General features: G+C 45.3%; 1 protein-coding gene across 6 annotated transcripts in view; it reads right to left on the bottom strand.

Moving 5' to 3' along the window:
* slc8a3 (solute carrier family 8 member 3) overlaps positions 1-17,954 on the bottom strand; it is a 508,557-nt gene extending 490,603 nt beyond the window's left edge. For all 6 annotated transcript variants that reach the window (XM_041214562.1, XM_041214563.1, XM_041214564.1 and 3 more), the window contains exon 1: positions 16,429-17,954. In XM_041214562.1, coding sequence (XP_041070496.1) covers positions 16,429-17,939 — 1,511 coding nt within the window. In that variant the 5' untranslated portion in view covers positions 17,940-17,954. The remainder of the gene's footprint in view (positions 1-16,428) is intronic.
* Between the last annotated feature and the right edge of the window lie 2,867 nt (positions 17,955-20,821).

Below are 20,821 nucleotides of genomic sequence, written 5' to 3'. Positions count from 1 at the left end.
AAATCAGAGAGAGGTGAGAGGGCAACTTGCAGAGCTATTGCGTTACCCAGTTCCCCTCCGAATCAAGCCCAGCAAATATTGCAAAAGCAAAAAATACTCCAGGTTGCTGGAGATCTAAAATAACTTGGCAACTATTACTTTCGGTTGTCATGTCAAAACTTGGCACTGCTCAACCATTTACTTCCACAGATGCTGCCTTTAACTCCATGCTAGCCAGTCTAGTTAAAGTGTTTTCATCAAAGCTGCGCAAAAAAAAGGGGGTAACCAGGCAACGTTTCGATGGTCAATCTCCTGCTTCAATTATCGGTGAGAGGCAGACATGCGAATTTCATTCTATTCCGGTCCCACGCTGATGATCTACAGAATATCTACCAATCAGCAGAAATGAGATCAGGCCAGCCAGGTGCTCTGTCAGTTAAGCCGAGAAAGGGTATGTGCAGGGGATTTAATCTCTGACGTTCGACATCCTGAACAGTATTGCACAGATCTGCAACAGCAGCAGTAGCCCCGCATCACAGTCCCCGACAAAAATACTTCATGGGCATACTATCGCCGCGTTTATATATGGATCAGTCCAAGTTGCCTAGGCCAAAGAGTCCAGCAATGCAGTCGGCATGCAGCATATCAAAGTCAGCTTCTCAGCCAGCTTGCTGCTGCAAAGTCAGCCATGCATTAACAGGTCAGATTCAGCTAAACGTTGGCTACTGGGAAATCTACTAAAGAATTACAATGCTCCAGTGTTTCCCCTAGTCGTTTCTCTCCCCCACACTTAAAGCAGAAACCTTTCTGGTGATTACAGGCAGTATCGACTTGCACTCTTTGACAATCTGCACTTTTATTGCAAGCCGCTCCTTAAGTTAAATATTAAAGACGGGATCCGGGGAGGATGTGTACATCAGGACAGTGATCAATCAGTGAAACTGCTGTATTCCAGGCTGTATGTTCTCTGCTGACACTTTTCCATTGTAGAGAAAATAAAGCTCATTTGGAACATGCATTGCATTCATAAACTCCCTTCTGTGCCACTCTTAGGCCTTGTAATGTGGATTGTTGGCTATCAAAGATATGGGGCAGGATTTTTCGGATGGCGGGATTTCCTGCCCCACCACCCAAAGAGTGGGACGGGAACGCATCCTGGTACATCCCAACTGCCCTGCAGCTATTTTATGTTCGACAGCATGTTAACTGGCTCAAGGTCAGACACCCGCCCCCATCTGAGGAGGAAGTCCCGCCTTAGGGAGCTGCCGGCCAACTCTGTAGTCCCAACAGCTCCAGGTTGGGAGGTGGGTTTGAAGGCCAGGGGGAGGGCTAAAAGTGCACTATGGCCTTGTTGGGGATGCTTTGAATCAGCACAGGACAGAGGGCCCCCAAAGAAAGTCCCCCCCACGCCCGACTCTTGCCCAGCACCAGTTCGCTCAGTAAAAGCTACTGGGTTATCCAGCTGCCATGGGCCTCCCCCTGCCACAGATAACATAGCAGTGGGGACCAAAGTAGGTACTTAAGTTGCCATCACTTGACTACATAAGGGCCTCAATAGACCCAAGAGCAAGTGGATCACCCATCGTCTCCATCCCTGCTCCCTATATATGTACAGTGACGCCTGCAACCGGGTGCTGTCACTGCTCTGCCAATGGTCTGACGTCATACAATAACTGAATACTATTGCATTTACAATACTGAAGAATGGTTTACATCAGAGCTGAGAGTTTCTTGAAATCTCAAAGCCAGCTGGACATAACACACAGTATCTAAAAATGTAAAGATTCACCCGTTATCAGGCTGATTCAGATACAGCAACTGCTTTTTGGATGGGGGCCCAGAGAAACAGAAAAGATAGAACATTAATGTGATCCAGTATTGGAGGTACAATTGTCACGACAACCTGAAAATGTTCATACGATACCAATTTTCACTACTAGATGTAGCAACCACTTGTACTGCACCACGTTCTACACACAAGAGACATCTAGTGGTGGCCCCTCACAATACTGAGCTCATCCTCTGGGACAGAGGGCAAAAGAAATAATCCTGAGGTTTACCTGGTCTGAAAATATTGATTTAAGACTTATTTACATTCAGTTGGTCTTGTACCAATGAACCTGTAATGCATTAAATGTGAAAAGGCCTTGCAGATGGAATAAAACTTTATTTTAAGCTTTCTTCCAATCATGGCTGGATGTAATATATTTGAAATTAAATAATTATAGGAAGCTCTATATGAAGCTTTGGTACTAGAGCATAAGGATGGATGAGTACATTAGACTCAAATTGACTTGGCCATTTGGATGCTTCAGCTCACAGGTCTGGAAGCCCAAGACACGCCTTAACACAGGCTAAGGCTATCCGAATAAACAGCGAGCTTGTCTGAGGGTACTGATCGCATGACAGAAAATACAAGTAGCTTCTATACTAAACACATGAAGAAAGTGATTTTTTTTTCCCTCTGATGTTGTAAGTTATCAATGCACAACAGTTTTCAATTTTTCAAGATGACCCAGGCCCAGAATTATAAAGTTCGCAGATGATATGAAATTTGGCAAAATGGTGGATCATGGTGAGGACAGGCTTCAAGAGGACGTGGACAAGTTGGTGAAATGGGCAGCAGCATGGCAGATGGAGATCAGAGCATAAATGGCACAACTTTGAAAAGTGTTGATGAACAGAGAGACCTCGGTGCCTACATCCGAAAATCTTTAAAGGTGGCAGGTCAGGGTGGTAAGGTGGTTTAAAAAAAGCTTACAGGTTTCTTGGGTTTGCAAATAGAGGAATAGACAATAAAAGCAAAGAAGATAATGCTAGAACTTTATAAATCACTTGTTAGGCCTCAGCTGGGCTAATGTGGATGATTCTGTGCACCACATTTCAGGAAAGATATAAAGGCCTTAGAGAGGTCCCAGAGGAGGTTTGTTAGGATGTTACCAGAAATGAGGGACTCAGTTATGAGGAGAGGTCAGGACTGTTTTCCTCGAATTTGAGAGGTTAAGAAGCGTCCTAATAGAGCTGAGCTTTCATGATGATGAGAGGCTTTGATAAGAGTAGACAGATAATTTCTATTTCGTCTGGTGAGTGGCCAATAACCAGAGATTCAAAATCAATTGGCAAAAGATGGAGAGGGGAGATCTGATTGCTGCGATCTGGAACATTCTATCTGAAAACATGGTGAAAGCTGATTCCATAAATAACTTTAAAAGGCAGTTGGGTAGGTACTTGAGAATGAGGAACTTACAAAGTTAATGACAAAAAGCGGGAAAGGAGGATTAAGCACACCGCTTTCAAAAAGCCAACACAGGCAGAAATGGGCTGAATGGCCTCCTCCTGTGCTGTATAACTCTAAGGCAGAGTCTATGGAGCATTGCGGGGCTGGGGAGGAAATGTGGAGTCTAGTCAAAGTAATTACTGGTTGCTTCGCCTGTGAATGATGAATCAAAATCAAATCAGCTGTGACCCATGGACCAGCATGTTCATCTCTTGCAGTGAGCTATCGGCAATGAAAAAAAACTCTGCTTTTCCCACTGCTACATCAGTAAAAATTCTCCAAGTGGTTCCTACCATTTGAGCAGCCACTGAGATCGGCATGGTGATTTCTTTTTAATGATTTCCCCCAGCTGCACCTTGTTGTTCTATCGCCTGGTTATACAATATAAAAAGGGGGAAACAATCTAAAACTAGAATTATACAGAATCACTATACTGCTTTTTGAGGTCCTTTCAATCTGTCCTATGAGCATGGGAATATCTTGAGTAGAGTTAGCGGCCAAGGAGTTTATAGTCTTCCTTACAGTTTTATGGAGCAATGCTCAAAACTAAACTAAAATTGACACACAAACCAGAGCCAGCAGATTCCACTCAGAATCCCATTTGCACCGAAGAACCATTCTTATAATTGGCTCCGTACAGGCACAGATCCTCCCCTTCTCCACCCCCACTAACCCAATAACCCCTACCCCCACCCCCACCTCCTGCCAAAACTACTAGCCCAACTTTCACTCAGTGAGTGACAAGACATCAACACAGGGCAGAGAGAGTGTGGGAAGCTGCACTCCCTACCAACAACTAACTTGCCATGAAACCATCACAAGATAAAATGCAAATGCTGAAAATCTGAAATGAAAATAAAGCAGAACAGTGTTGGGCACACACAGCAGGTCTGTCAGCATTTGTGAAAACAGAAATGTCAGATTAATGTTTCTGGTGTGAACCATTTGTCACAGCCAGAAAAGGAAAACTGGTAATCCGCAAAATTATAGTACATGTTTATTTCTTACTTTCAATGCCCCTGTACATTTCCAGGCTGTGTTTAGTTTTGATAGTGCACAGAACACTGTTTAAAGCTACACAGGACCATTTTGAGAAGGAATCAGTCAGGAGCTTAGCACTCTGCACACCATTCTTAACCGTTGTATGTATATTTTACCTCAAATGTTACCTCTTCTCTTCCCCTGGTGACAGACGGGTGCCCATTTTAACCATATTGTAATGATTGTAAGTTAAACCATTTCTTGATGTTTATGGGGATTATGTGACTGTACAGACGAATCAGCCCTAAGCGCAGGGAATCTTAGGGGTGCAGCTTTTTAGCCTTGGTCTTGGAACAAGCGTGTAGCCTCATCTGGAGTCTGTAAATAAAGTTTACTGTTTCTTACAAGAAACTAGTCCTGCATTTCAAGTTTATTATGCATATCCTCTCTCAGCCTCATAATCTTCTCCAGAACTGATGACACCATTATTCTGAATATAACCAGTAAGAACATACAAAATAGGAAAAGTAGGCCTTTCGGCCCCTCGAGTCTGCTCCACCATTCATTAAGATCATGGCTGATCTGTTTGTGTTTTGAATTCCACATTCCCATCTATCCCCATTAACCTTTGATTCCCTTGCCTAATGAGAATCTATCTCTGCCTTAAAAATAGTCAATGACCCCACCTCTACCGCCTTCTGGGGCAGAGAGTTCCAAAGTCGGACAGCCCTCTGAGAGAAAAAATTCTCCTCATCTCTGTCCTAAAAGGGTGATCCCTAATTTTAAAACAGTGGCCCCTAGTTCTGGACTCACCCACAAGGGGAAACATCCTTTCCACGTCCACCTTGTCAAGACCGTTCAAGATTTTATATACTTCAATCAAGTCACCCCTCACTCTTCTAAATTCCAGCAGAAACAAGCCCAGTCTGTCTAACCTTTCCTCCTAAGACAACTAACTCATTCCAGATATCAATCCAGTAAACCTCTATGAACCACCTCCAATGCATTGGATTACAAAGCCCTGGATCAACTTTTACACCTCAGCAGTCACAGTAATTTTTAACCACTCACCATCAACGCACTGCACTGCCCCCAAACCCCAACTCCCCACCTCCGCCGCACCCCCACCCCCTCCCCTCCCCCCTATCCAAACCACCACCACCACCGCTCCCCCCCCCAACCCCCCGCCACCCCCTCGCCCACCCACTCTATTTTTCTCCAATATTATACCATTTCCATACCAAAAAACTGATGTTGGAAGGATGCAGCTGAGTAAAGGTGCGCCATTGTATGGTTCCAGAGTACTGAGGAGTTGATAGCTTATCAATACATAAATAATATTAACATATGGTCAGATGATTTATATTTAAAGCAATATGTTTTTGCATCGTGCTAACTGCACCATGCCTATAACCTCAAATTGATTCCATGCTCACTTGCTGTGAAGCCGTTACCACCAATGCTTCACCTCAGTTTTACGGAGCCTCTACAAGTTTGTAAGGATAAAACCTGATTGTTTTTCCCCCACTTGCTGTCTCTCCACTTACCCCCACAACTCAATGCAACTCAACTCAAGGGAACACAGTATGAAAAGTTCACACAGCCATCTTTACACTTCATTGAAATACTTGTGAAGAACGCTCTTCTGCTTTCTCGACTGGAGAGATTGCATGGCCAATGGTCGAAAAGAATAACATGACCTAGAAATGTCTGAAGGGCCAAAAAATATAAAATAAACATGATTCTTCCTTCAAAGTCGTTCTGTCGAAGCTCAGTTTCAACTATTTTCTGTAATGAATTGATGCCGCACCCAACGTTGTGCCATGAAGTGCTAGGCTGCGCATTTCCATCACGAGTCCCAGGTGGAGAGCCCCTGGTCTCAGCCAGGCTGACTGGCACAGTGCAGTGCCCAAGCAGAGGTCATGGCACCCAAGGAAAGTGACAAAGAAAAATCAAAAGTGGCCATATCAATCCACTCCATTGAGGGGAGATGGTGGCGTAGTGGACTGAGGGGAGATGGTGGCGTAGTGGATTGAGGAGAGATGGTGGCGTAGTGGAATGAGGGGAGATGGTGGCGTAGTGGATTGAGGGGAGATGGTGGCGTAGTGGATTGAGGAGAGATGGTGGCGTAGTGGATTGAGGGGAGATGGTGGCGTAGTGGATTGAGGGGAGATGGTGGCGTAGTGGATTGAGGGGAGATGGTGGCGTAGTGGATTGAGGGGAGATGGTGGCGTAGTGGATTGAGGGGAGATGGTAGCGTAGTGGATTGAGGGGAGATGCTGGCGCACTGGATTGAGGGGAGATGCTGGCGCACTGGATTGAGGGGAGATGCTGGCATAGTGGATACATCACTGGGCTGGTAATCCAAAGGCTAATTTTCTGGGGACGTGGGTCCATGGTAGAATTTAAGTTCAATTAATTAATTTAAAAATTAATAAAAACAAAAAAAATCTGAAATTGAAAGCTCGTTCCAGTGATGGTGACCATAAAATTATCATCGATTGTTATAAAAATCTACCAGGTTCACCAATGTCCTTTAGGGAAGGAAATCTGCCAACCTTACTTGGTCTAGCCTACATCTGACTCCAGGCCCACAATGTTGTGGTTGACACTTAGATGTAGTTTGTCAGGTCAAAAAGCACAGAAAGATTTAAAAAAAAACCTAAAGAAGGTTTTTGTTTTAAAAACTTGCATAGACTGATAAAAGACTTAGTGACACAAACCAATGTCCTTTACCTCAGGATGGGACAATGCAGGCTCACCCTTAGGGATGGCAATTGAGTCAGAGCATCTGCTTGCACATTTCTACATGAGCACCAGCGACTGAGTCAGTTGTCTGAGTTCCTAGTTAGGGAATCATTGGGCAGGAGTTTAAATTGTTAAAATAATACTGCAGCTGAATCAAATAGAGGTGTGTACGAAGAGAACATGGTAACATCCAAATTAGCTGCTGTTGTAAGTTTTAAGGATTACAAAAACTTGGAACTCACTCAGGGATTTGGGGCGAGATTTTCCAGGACCAAAATTCCCGCCCGGAGTCAACCTTTTGCATGTCCGTCAAATTCTCCGTCCCACCAGCTACGATTCCTGTGGTGGGCGGGACCGGAAAATCCCACCCTATAAATCGAATTCTTTGGAACCAATATTGGATTCAGAGGCCCCATAACTACCAGAGCTGGAGAGGGAGATTTTCCAGTGCGCTGGCAGCCAAGTGGCTGAAAATGGAGGTCTGTCCGGGAAGCTGTGGAAGTGGTTTCCCAATGGACCAGGTCACAATTGGGCAAACACATGATGGCATAATGTGAATGATAGAACATGTCTTAGGGTGCATTTACCAACATCCTGGGGATCACCATTGGCCAGAAACTGAACAGGACTAGCCATATAAATACTGTGGCTAAAAGAGGTCAGGGGCTAGGAATCCTGTGATGAGTAACTCACCTCCTGATTCCACAAAGCCTGTCCACCAGCTACAAGGCACAAGTCAGGAATGTGATGGAATACTCTCCACTTGCCTGGATGAGTGCAGCTCCAACAACATTGAAGAAGCTTGACACCATCCAGGACAAAGCAGCCTGCTTGACTGGCACCCCATCCACAAACATTCTCTCCCTTCACTACTGACGCACAGTAGCAGCAGTGTGTACCATCTACAAGATGCACTGCAGGAACTTACCAAGGCTCCTTCAACAGCACCTTCCACACCCACGACCACTACCATCAAGGGCAGCAGACACATGGGAACACCACCACCTGGAAGTTTCCCTCCAAGCCACTCATCACCCTGACTTGGAAATATATCGCCATTCAATCACTGGGTCAAAATCCTGGAACTCCCTCCCTAACAGCACAGTGGGTGTACCTACACCACATGGACTGCAGCGGTTCAAGAAGGCAGCTCACCACCACCTTCTCAAGGGCAACTAGGGATGGGCAATAAATGCTGGCCCAGCCAGCAACACCCACTTCCAATGAATGATTTTTTTAAAAACTGGTAAAGCTGGACACCAGAGGTACCTGTGAAGCCCCGATATCCAATCGGAGAGGAGAGGAGTCTCAAAACTCAAAAGCAGTGGAGCCTGCGCCTCAGTGAACTTCCTTCCCTCCATCTCCCTACTCGGGTAGACATCCCTGATTCATCGTGAACTGTGCAGGAGCCCACCCAAAACCTTTAAATGACACTGACCCCAAGATTTCAGGCAGGATCAGGATTGGCAGCAGTGAGTGGGTTGTTAATTGTGTATTTGTTGGTGTTTAACTGGGTTCAAGTGGTAGGCATTAAGTGGGGGATTTACCTCTGCTCAAACACAGGAGTAAACTGAAACTGGGATTGTTGGATTTGGAGGTGCAGTTGTTTCCCTGTAAATAAATGCTTCTACGTATATAAATACCAAGGGCCAGATTTTTGCAGTCAGGAAGACTCCATGGATGTTTAAAATTGGCTGATAGGACCCAGGCATAGAAACACTGCCCCATTTCTGACAGGTCCAATTTTTGCCAGAAGTGGGTGGGGTGTGATTCGCACATGAATAGTCTTTGTCTTGTTATGCTAACACAGAATATTTAAAGTCTGCCAAAGTAAGGAAAACATTAACTTTTATTTGACAACTATCTAACAGGGTTTCAGCTTGCCACGAGGTCTAAAAGACAATTGCATCACTTCCTGTGATGATGAATACTGTCTCATTAGCATATCAGTTAGCATTAACCCCTTATACTACACACAGGAGGGAAGCTCGAACTGAGTTTGGCCATTTGAATTTAGTGCTCAGGTTCAATCAGGCCCCATTTGGATGTTGCATGGGCTTTAACCCACAGTGCAGGAGTCACAAATTGATGGACTAGATGTAAAGACTCTTGAAGGGCAGACACTCTTGAAGTGTCACGGTCGGAAGTTTTTTTAAGTGTTGAACATAAAAACCATAGGCTGCAGCTGTCAAAAAAAGCTAAAACACTGCTGGACTGCTTTAATTGACATGCCATCTGGTGTAGGCTAGAAAAAAAACTAGCATCTGTTCGTGTAGATTCAGCTGAGCTCCTTTTTGACCCCACTCCAGGTCTTGAGCACAAAAAACAAGGCTGATACTCCAGTGCAGAACTGAGGGAGCACTGCACTGCCAGAGATGCCACTTTTTGGATGAGATGCTCTCTCTGGGGTTCTACCTGCCTGCTCAGGTGAATGTGAAAGCTATTTTGAAGAAGAACAATGAGGTTATCCCCAGTGTCCTGGCCAACATTTACCCCTCAATCAACATTGCAAAAAACCAGTCATTATCACACTGCTGTTTGCAGCAGTTTGCTGTGTGCAAATTAGCTTCTGAGTTTCCTATGTGTGCAACAGTTCAGCAGCAGCAAATATGCTTCAAAAAGTACTCCACTGGCTGTAAAGTGCTTTGAGACATCCACTGATCGTGAAAAGTGTTATATAAATGCAAGCCTTTCTTTCTTTTTATTTACTCTAGCAGGTTATGTACGGTGTCAAAGTGTTTCCAACCAACATTTAAACATAAGAGCTATTGATTCGCAGACCAAATTCCATAGATGGTTGCTCCAGGCTTCTCTCCCGAGGGCACTGCCTCCTGCTGGGATAGAGTTTCACGTGTGGCAGCTGCCCTCTGACTGCTCACCCAAGCGGGCATTCTTCACGTGTGGCGTCCAGTTAATGAGAGTGAAAAGGCCATTCAGCTGCCATCGTTATAACTGAGCCTGCTCCGGCCCTCGCTGCGCAACTACGCACGTGTGCCTTCCAGCAGGGGTCACTGCACTAGGAGTGCTGGCTAACATTGCCCCCTTTCTTAGCCCAGAGGCGGGTTCGAACACGCTTACAACTCCTGCGGCTGTGATCAACAAATCCAACAGAGGCTAACAGCGAAATCTGGAGTTGCCAAGCGGTTGATAATTTCAACCTTGCAGTCTATCCGTCTCTAAATTTAATTAAATCAGCCACACAGACAGTACCATCCACACACACCCAAACATAAGTCCACTTTACAATAATATTATGAAAAATATGTTAAATTTCATGACAGCAACACTGAATATTTTTAAGGCAGAGGTAGATAGATTCTTAGATAAAAGCAAAAAACTGCGGATGCTGGAAATCCAAAACAAAAACAAAAATACCTGGAAAAACTCAGCAGGTCTGACAGCATCTGCGGAGAGGAGCACAGAGTCATACAGACTCGAAATGTTAACTGTATTCCTCTCCGCAGATGCTGTCAGACCTGCTGAGTTTTTCCAGGTATTTTTGTTTTTGTTGTAGATAGATTCTTGTTAGGCAAGGGAATCAAAGGTTATCAGGGCAGCGGTGGGGGGGGGGGTCGATGGGAATGTGGAAATCGAAACACAAACAGATCAGTCATGTTCTTATTGAATGGTGGAGCAGGCTCGAGGGGCCGAATGGCCTACACCTGCTCCTAATTCATATGTTCATATGTGACACAGTCACACATTGGATTGATTACTTGAATCATTACTCAAACCCTTCAGTAAATGTTATAATAGTCCATCACAAAAGGAGTTCTAATTCTGCAGCCTCAATTTCACCATGGACACAGGTTCTAATAAGGCCTGTTGCCTAAAAGTACTCGATCAATTATCATATTTTCAATTGACTTTGTACACAGTACTAAAATAAATCACAGTTAACCCCTTAAGCCAAAACCTGTTACTTCCTTCAATGCTCCAAGAAGCACAGAGTCAAAGGGCTTTGTTAGGGAATGTTGGCGCTGTGTTGTTGGATGTAGAATTTCAATGGGTTTTTGTAGATCTCTTTAAGGACATTGGGCAGGCTCCTGACAGTGATGCCCCAATCAGTGGACAGCTCTGATGCCTCAGCAGTGTCATTGGGAGAGGTGATCACTGCTGAAGCAGGCCGAAGACCTCGGGAGCTGAGCCATGTATGGTTAAAAAAAATGGAAAATCCAGGGACCGAGGCTCAGCGGGAATACCCCGCTGGGGAGATCACTGGGGCTGCAGGGAAGGTCTTCCCCAACTACAGCCCCCTCTTTGGGACATCGAGCCTCCAGCTCCAATGGTGCCCCCTTGCTACCAGTGGAAGGTCGCCTCCATTTAACGGGCAGCCTCCCCACACAGCAGGAGGGAGTCACCCTGCCCTCAGCAAAATGTCAAAGGCCCTGTAAAATGACCCCCAACTGGACCTTTAATTACACTAATCGGCTGCCCGCCTCCTTGGAGCGGACACTCTTTCTGCATCCGGTCTCGCCACTGCTAAAATGCCGTGGCGCCGGAACCACATCGGGGAGCTGAGCACATGGGCTCCCCATAATTTTACCGACACCCCCAGCACCCCTCAACACCCCACCCACCCCCACCCCACCCCCCCCCGCCCCAGTGAGGGGGCAGAAACTCCACGCTGCCCATACTTGGCCTGCCTGCAGCACGTTATGACTGGGGGAAAGGGTAACGTGGAGTGGGTTAGCTCCAGACTGACTTTGCTTCCGGAGGTGGGGGTGGGGTTGGCGGGGGCAGGGAGGAGGGGTGGGTGCGTGTGCCATCCACTCTCCCGTGATATTCTGCCCATTGTTTCCGCTGTCCATTCACAAATTTCAGCCTTTGCATCCCTTTGAAAAGCCTGTCAGTACCCACTGACAGAGGAGTGAGTTAGCACAAAATGGCCAGACATTGTTTACTCAAGATCAAACCCTGAACATCATTTCATTCACACTTTGGATTGATTACTTGAAGTATTACTCAAACCTTTCAGTAAATGTTATAGTAGTCCATCACAAAAGGAGTTCCAATTCTGCAGCCTCAATTTTACCATGGACACAGGTTCTAATAAGGCCTGTTGCCTAAAATTTCTATTCGTGAAATTCCCACAAAGCTACAAATCAGATCACACGCCACACTGTTAGATGCAGTGAATTGTTCAAATTATCTTTAAGTCTGGTGCTTTCCTGGTATAAGCCTGCTTCAAGTCATCCTGACACTCAGAATATGCAAAATGGTCAAACGTACTATAACCATCATATAAAATGCTCGTCTTTTTTGACCATCTATATTCCATTGCATGAAAAAAATAAACATTTCCAAGAATTTTTTCTAAAATAAACTGTAAAATAAGTCAATAGATTTGTTGCAATGCACTGAAATGCCTATATCAACACTGATCTGGAAACAGATATTTGGAAGCTCATGAGGCTTTGATGACACAGCTAACAACGTCCAATATTCCTACAACAGAACCACTCAACACATCAATTGATTCATCAGAGCCAGTCTACTAAGCAGCCTGTAAGCCAGTGTGTGCAGTCTTGCTTTCTAACACGTACACCTAACTACATGACAATGCACAAGAATGTGACTTTGTCTAGTCAACGAAGAATAATTACAATTAAATATTTGCGATACCTATCACTTAACATGTTTCGACAATCTTTGAATTAATTCATTACTGAACAGTATTTTATTTCAACAAAAGCTATTTCTAGATACAATCCCTGCGCGAGCACCTCCTGAAAACACAAAGTCATTTGCTAAGGAGACTAGACAGGGTGAGCAACAGACCCATCACTACCCCATCTAGTTCCTCTCAGGGACAAATTACAATGGTATGTAAATCTCTTCACTAATCATCTACATGAGGGGTAGGTTGCAAAGAGTGTATTCCAGATGGATTCCCACCTTTCAACAGGTAGAAGCCACAAGGTCCATAGAAACATGCCCCCTGAGTCCAGCTCTAATTATACATCTTTAAACCTGCTGCTTAGTGTCGCTCTATAACTCCACATAATTAACAGCAGCAACAGAATAAAGAAGCCCTTCAGCATGTGCTACACCAGTGGTTCCCAAGCGTTTATGGTAGTGTACCCCCTATTCAGATTTACCAACTTTTTGTATACCGTTACAGGCTGTTGAGTTTTTTAACTACCCCACTAGTGACAACACACTTTGTAAATCATTGTAATTACACATTACAGGTAAGCAAATATCCATAATTTTTTACTTATCACTCAGCTGCCCCTCTTCCCAAACTCCCTCCTCCTCTCACTAACTAGCATCCCCTCACCCTAAAAACCCTACCCCCTTCCCACATTCAGCAACCTTTCTTCCCATACCCTCTCCCCCTCACCAGCATTCCCCCCTCTCCAAAACCCTCTCCCCAACGCCCACCCCCCAACTCACTCACCGAGCAGCTCCTCTCACCAATCCGCCTCCCCCCACTCACTCAGCAGCCCCTCTTCCCAATTCACCCTGCCCACTGACTCACTAGCATCACCTCTCCCCAAAACCCTCTCCCCTCTCTCACTAAGCAGATCCACTCCCCAATCTCCTCCCCCCAGTCACTCAGCAGCCCCTCCCCTCTTCTCAAACCTCCTCCCCCACTAATAAGCTCAGCAGCTCCTCTCCCCAATCCCTACCCCCACTCACTCACTAAGCAGCCCCTCTCTCCAGTCCCCCTCCCCCCACGTGCTCACTGAGCAGCTCCTCTCCCCAGTCCCACTCCCCCCCACTCGCTCACTAAGCAGCTCCTCTTCCCAGTCCTCCCCCCACACTCGCTCCTTTGTGAGATGGCTTCACCAGTGTGGGAAGCTGGTGCAATGGTAATCTCACTGGACCAATAATCCAGAGGCCGAGGCTAATGCTTTGGGGACATGGGTTCAAATCCCACCATGGTAGCTGGTGGAATTTATATTCCAATTAATAAAATCTGGTATTATAAAACTAATATCAGTAATGGTGACCATGAACCTATCGCTGATGCCCTTCAGGGAAGGAAATTTGCCATCCTTACCTGGTCTGGCCTACATGTGACTCCAAAGTGGTTAACTGCTCAATGAAATGGCCTAGGAAGCCTTTCAATTAGTTGACACCCAACATCCAATGAAAGGATAAAACAAAAATAGTCTGAGGCAGGCTGAGTCTGCCCAGCAGCATCTCTCCCACTAGGCCGGCTGCTGCTCTTGCACTGCCTTCCCGCTGCTCCTCCAATCAAAGGCTGCTTCTCTCCCATACTAGCTGCTGATAGGCACTGCTGCATCTCACTAGTGTGTCTGTTAGCAGGAGAGGGAAACGACCTGTGATTGGAGGAGCAGTGGAAAGGTGAGTGGTGACACACTAGCCTGAGATGCCAGAGACGTTTGCGTTTGGGAGGCGAAGGTCGGAAATAATTTCTCATTCCGGAACATCCGCCATTACACCATGAAGAGAAAACATATCACATAGAGACATCTGCCACTTTGGGAATCATTGTAGACATCAGGCCAAAGTCACTAAGGAAGGTCTATCATTAAGCAATATTTCCAAGAAACTTTTGTGTTTAATACATTCAATTTCTGATTACTTGATCAAATCACCATAGCCGCACATTCAGATACAGGGGTCCAGAGTTGTCCGTCCTTTCAAAGGTTCTTAATCTACAGCTTGGCATGGAGGTGCCACTTGGGGACGCAATCAGCAAAAATGCGCTGGGCACTGTGCTTCCTTTGCCAGCTCAAAGTTATGTTCGGGTTTCCATGCAAACTCATTAAGCGTAAACCCATGAATGTAAAATCTTCCATGAATCAGTGTAGTCACGCTAGTGTAATCAATTATGATTGATTCATGACTGCAACTGGGCGTTCTCGAGCATCACGAAGTGGGGTATGATTGTCAGAAAATGAGCCTTTCTTCGCTGACTGATTTAATGCTTTTGGTCTTACTTTTTAATTGGCATCTTTACTGCTTTGATCTGCTTTTGGTATGGAAGGATCAGCCACTGACTGAAGCCACATAGATATGTCCTGCCTGGTTGTAATTGACTGAATTTCGGCTAATTTAAACAGAATTTCAAGTAACTTATAGCAATTATAGTAGCTGCGGGGAGGACACAACAGGGTCAGGTTGCAAATGGGCTGTTGGTCACTGCAGGTACAGGTGATTAATGCTGGATTAAAGTGACCATGGGTGCCCGAGGATGTGGTAAACTGGTTGGTTCTGTTCAATAGCTGCCTCCTTTATTCCTGACCGGCTATTGCTGTAAATTCTGTATTTTGAACAAAATGAATATTTAATAGTTGGCTCTCCAATTACACATCAACACAGACATTCAAGGACAAGGGATAAAAACACTTTCAAAGTGCTAGACATCCCCAAATAGGCACAAACAGCGGAAACCTGCCACACCAACCTGAGCGTGGGGCCAGTTTGGTGGGTGGAGACTGCTTCAGGCAAATTAAGTTTCAAATCAGCATAAAAGGTTGCGGGTACTCAGATGTACAGCGATCATGATCACAACTAACTTACACTTAAAACTCAAATCTTTAACGCTATTAAATTGCACTGGTATATGGGCAGAAATTACACAGGAACACAAGGCTGTTGTATATATTCAGAAAAGATATATCTTTCCCAACAAATGTCATCATTGTACACCACTACACTAAACTTTAAATAAGGCTTTACTTTTTAACCTAGCACTTTAAATGATTTATAAAGAGTTGCAAAGGAAATGAAATATAAACATAAAGGAGCTTGCCTAAAACACACACAAATTACATAGGAATGTGATTATTTACTGGATACTTGATCCATGTCCTAAAATGGCAACCTGACTGTTACTCAGTCATCAGCAGATTCCAGCACTTGATCCTATGGAGAGATTTGACGACATGTAGTGCCCACTGCAAGAAATGTAATGGGGGTTTGCAGACTGGTGTGCAGTCTAATTGGAAAAGTTGCCCTCAACTCCACCAGCTTTACAAACATTCAAACATTTAAACAGTATTTTACCTAAACCAGTGACCTTGGTTTCATTGCAAACTTTGATCTCCGGCAAGCCAATAGTCATGAAGCAATGCCTGACCCTGTTAATACCCAATTACATTAACATTTATGTAAATTTTGTACACTTTCAGGTAATCCACCAAAATAGGCTATAAAGGCAATGATGTATGGTATCAGTTACTCTCGGTGGGTGAAGCTTATGCATTCAAGGGCAAAAGTATACCTTGTTCTCAGCTTTGTGGCTGGACTTAATCACCAGGTCAAAATGAAGTTTAAAGAAAAACACCTTTTAAGTTTTTCCCAAATTACACTGGCTGGTTCGGGTCAATAGCATCTTCTTTTACCCTGACTGAACATTCCTGCAAATTCTGCAGCATTTTGAACAAAATAAGTTTTTAATAGTTGGATCTCCATTTACACGTCAACACAGACATGCAAGGAAAAGGGATAAGAGCATTACTTACAGGGTCTCGTCGTTTTTAAATTCCAGCTCTCCATAAGTGTCCTCAAAGTCTTCTCCGCCCCCTTTGGCTGTCCCTTCTATTGTTCTAAAGGGGACAATGACTGTCCCGCGTGCCCCAGATGTTCTTAAAACTTTCACTTCCATCACACCAATGCTCTCACTCACATGGGCGACATCACTCTCAAAGGTAAAGATACCCGCGTGGTCGTCATCTAAAATAGTCACTGTTGCAACTAATGGGGCAACAATTAAAGCTTTCGGATAGGGCACGTTATTCGGCTCGAGAGCATCTTCCAGCTCCAACACTCTGATGTTATTGAGGCGCACAAAGAAATGCTCATCTTCCTCAAAGATGTCATCGTCAATGATGCCGACTATGATTTCCTTCTGTGTTTCCCCCGACTTGAACACCAGGGTCCCTTCACTGAACTCATAATCTGCGCCGGCGTTGGCCGAACCATCCTCCGTCTTGTAGTCCACCACCACCGTTTTGGAGACGTCACCGCCTTTGCGCACGACCGTCAGCGAAACAGCGCCACAGTTCTCCAGGCACTGGTAAGCGCAGGGGTCAAAGTAGATGCGGGAGCAGAGGTCGTCAGGTGTTTCCGCCCTCACCTCGTGCATGCTTGTGCTCCGTTTGGCCTGCTCGGCTACGTGCTTTTTCAGGATGTTGCCTGCCCCAGTCATCATCCTGGTGGCCTGGATACGGTAGAAGGCCCGACTTTTCTGCTGATGAGAAAGCGCGTGGTAGTTCGCCATCTCCACCAGTTGATCCAGCTCTTTTTCAGGGTGCTTTTGCTTCAGCTCCTTAAGGATGCGGATCATCTCCTTGCGAGACTCGTCCACTTCTTTCCCTTCCAAACTGACCAGCATCCCATCGGTGAAGTGCGAGTTGACCAGCTTGCCGTCCATCTCGATGCCTTTGGGAGGCTCACCTTCAGTCTCGATGACCAGGCCTCGGTTCTTGTTGGTGCGATACTTCTTGTGCATGTACTTATAAAAGAGGAGCCTCCGGTCGGCAATCCAGGCCAGCAGGACACAAACTGGGAAAAACAAAAAGGTGGCCAGTCCTTCCCACACCTGCACAATGCCTGGCGAAAAGACAGCGAGAATCATGTACAGCCAGATGTAGGCAAAGATGCTCCAAGCAGCTGTGACAAAAAACACACGCAGATGCTTAATTTTCCTGGTTTCACCATCGGGAATGGCATACACACAGATGGCAATAATGACAAACATATTAAAAGCAGCACTGCCCACAATTGTGCTGGGGCCCAGCTCACCGGCTTTAAACCCATGGCCGCACACTTCAACTAGGGACAGCATGATTTCGGGAGCGGATGAGCCCAGAGCCATGAGGGTCAAGTTGGACACGGTGTCATTCCAGACTCGAACCACAGTGGTGCTTGTCTCTCCGTTAGGCTTGTTGATGGTAATCTCTTTCTCTTGCGATGTAATCACTTCTATAGATGCCATAAAGCGATCAGCCACAATGGAGACTCCCAGGAACATGTAGATCAGAGCCACAAAGTAAACTATAACCCTGGCAATTTTATCCCCCAGGGACGGGTCTTCTGGGTACCAAATTGGCAAAATAACTCCTTGTTTGCATTCATATGTGCCCGCACAGGATTTATTTTGCTTAGGAGAATTTGTAGGTCCAGGTGTATCAGCATCCACCTGAGGAGGATGCATTAGCAGCATGACTGCTATGAGGCCCAAATGCAGGCAAAACGACATGAACGTCTGCAACTTAAACCACGCCATGCAAACAGGTTCAGTCCCAATGTCCTCTGTGAATCAAGTCAACTTTCCGAGCCAAAGAGCCTCCACTGCAGGATCTGAAATAAATTTGAAAAAGGAAAGCATAAATTTTCAGCTGGAGCCAAGTAGCTAAGCTGCCCCCTGCGGACAATGAGGTGCACTCCTGCAGCATCTCTTACTCCACTGCAAAGTTAAGAAAACTCACAAGAGCCTCACAAGGAGGTGCCCAGGAATCAACAGCAGTACCAATCCACAGTGCAGGTTCTGAGCTGTTTAAACAGAAGTCTGCGAGTGTGGTGTGGGATGGCCTGTACTGTACCATAGGGCTGTCGGAAGTGGGTTTCAAACAGCATTAGTACGTGGTTATTTGGTTTCACCTATGGAGCCAAGCAGAGGTCAGGGATCACCTCACAGGCAGCACGGGGGACAACAGGTTAAAATTAGAGACTGAGTCATCTCAGGCTGCTCCAGGACTTAAAAGTCAACCCTTGGAATTAACATCAGCAGTGAGGCCTAGGGGCAGACAGTCAAAGCAACCTCAGCAATGAAATAAGATGCAGATCAGGAAGCTAAAGAGAGAATAACTATCAAGAGGCAATTTCAGACATTTGCTTCTCATTCAAGACAGTCAAATCAAGTTACTATTGTCATACATACGAACATACGAGTTAGGAGCAGGAGTAGGTCACTCAGCCCTTCAAGCCTGTTCCGCCATTCAATAAGATCATGGCTGATCTGATTGTAACCTCCCGCCTATCCCGATAACCTTTCACCTCCTTGTTACTCAAGAATCTATTTAGCTCTGCCTTAAAAACATTCAAAGACTCTGCTTCCACTGTTTTTGAGGAAGGGAATTCCAGAGACTCACAACCTTCTGAGGGAAAAAATCTGTCTTAAATGGGTGACCCCTTATTTTTAAACAGTAACCCCTAGTTCTAGATTCTCCCACAAGAGGAAACATCCTCTCCACATCCACCCTGTCAAGACCCCTCAGGATCATATATGTTTTAATCAAGTCACCTCTTACTCTTCTAAACTCCAGCAGATACATTCCTAGCCTGAACAATCTTTCCTCCTAAGATAACCTGCCCATTCCTGGTATTAGTCTAGTAAATCTTCTCTGAACTGCTTCTAAAGCATTTACATCCTTCCTTAAATAAGGAGACCAATACTGTTCACAGTACTCCAGATGTGGCCTTACCAGTGCCCTATACTTATGATGCAATACCTCCCTACCTCTATATTCAATTCCCCCTGCAATAAATGATAAAATTCTATTAGCTTTCCTAATTAACCTTTTGTCGTTCATGCACTAGGATCCCCAGATCCCTCTGCATCTGAGCTTTGCAATCTCTCACCATTCTGATAATATGCTTCTTTTTGATTCTTCCGGCCAAAATGGGCAATTTCACATTTTCCCACATTATAACCATTTGCCAGATCTTTGCATTTCTGAACCAGCCAGTTGCAAGAAGTCTATTATCAGTGGATATAATCCAGGGATAGTTTATTCAAAAGGGAAGCTCAGACTTACTCATGTTAACAACTGTTAACATTGCTCCCACTCATCAGGTTTGAAAGGGTGTGGACTTCATGAAAGACATTTGTCAAATCCTTTTGTTTAGGAATGTTGGTCCCATTTCAATGCACTTTACATCTTCATGCAGTGTGCTTGCTCCTTTAGTAATGATTTATTGTCTAATGCTGCATTTATATATTTATATTACAATGCTACTGCTAGTGACAGTCCAGGTTTCAGGGGCAATGCTATGACAGAAATGAGGCATTGGGCAATATAGTACCATCTCAAGTGATAACCAAAAACAACAGTTCCAAATCTAATACCACATGATCCCTTCAGCCTCTTTCCCCAGCTGTGAGTAAGATGGGAAGTCAACTCAACTTGCACTGTGTAGCAAAGCTGATGTTACATAGCTGCCTTGTACAGGCCTTTCCAAACTGCAAGGCAACTTGTTTGAATGTCCCCTTAAATGGGCTGGATTCTATAGTGCCGGGGCCATAACCTGCATTCAAAGTGTGTCTATGTAAACAAGAGAGAGAGCACTGGATGCATGGGAACAGCATCCTCTCTAAATACCCCTCCAAGTTGCACACCATCCCAACTTGGACCATATAAGAATTGTTCCTTTAATTCCACCTCCTCCTCCTTCAGGTACCATGCCCTAACAGGGCATTGCTGACCATGCACTCCCATTGGACTAGCTCATAATTATGCTTGGCAAGGCACTGCAGTGGTTTGCCATTGCCTTCTGCAGTACGGCTGACCAGCAAACTCTCCCACTCTCACCACCTGCCATCAGGTGTATTGGAAGGATTTACAGGCTGATAATCAACCTGTTTGGCCACATTATTAGTGCACCTTCCTGGTCCTGGAACAGGACTTGAATTGGGAGCTTCTGGGACGCTACCACTGTACCACAAGCCCTTCCCACTTCACTGCCGCTGGGTCAGAGTCTTGGAATACCCTGCTTAACAATATTGTGGGAATCTCTGCACCACACAGACTGCAGCGGTTCAAAAAGCGGTGACAAAAGCTTCAAAAAGGGCTCCCCACAGCCTTCTCAAAGGAAATTAGAGATGGGCACCGGCCTTCCAGTGACACCCACACC

The sequence above is a fragment of the Carcharodon carcharias genome, chromosome 20 (genome assembly GCF_017639515.1).
Source record: "Carcharodon carcharias isolate sCarCar2 chromosome 20, sCarCar2.pri, whole genome shotgun sequence".
Lineage (NCBI taxonomy): Eukaryota > Metazoa > Chordata > Chondrichthyes > Lamniformes > Lamnidae > Carcharodon > Carcharodon carcharias.
This window is presented reverse-complemented; position numbering and strand designations above follow the sequence as displayed.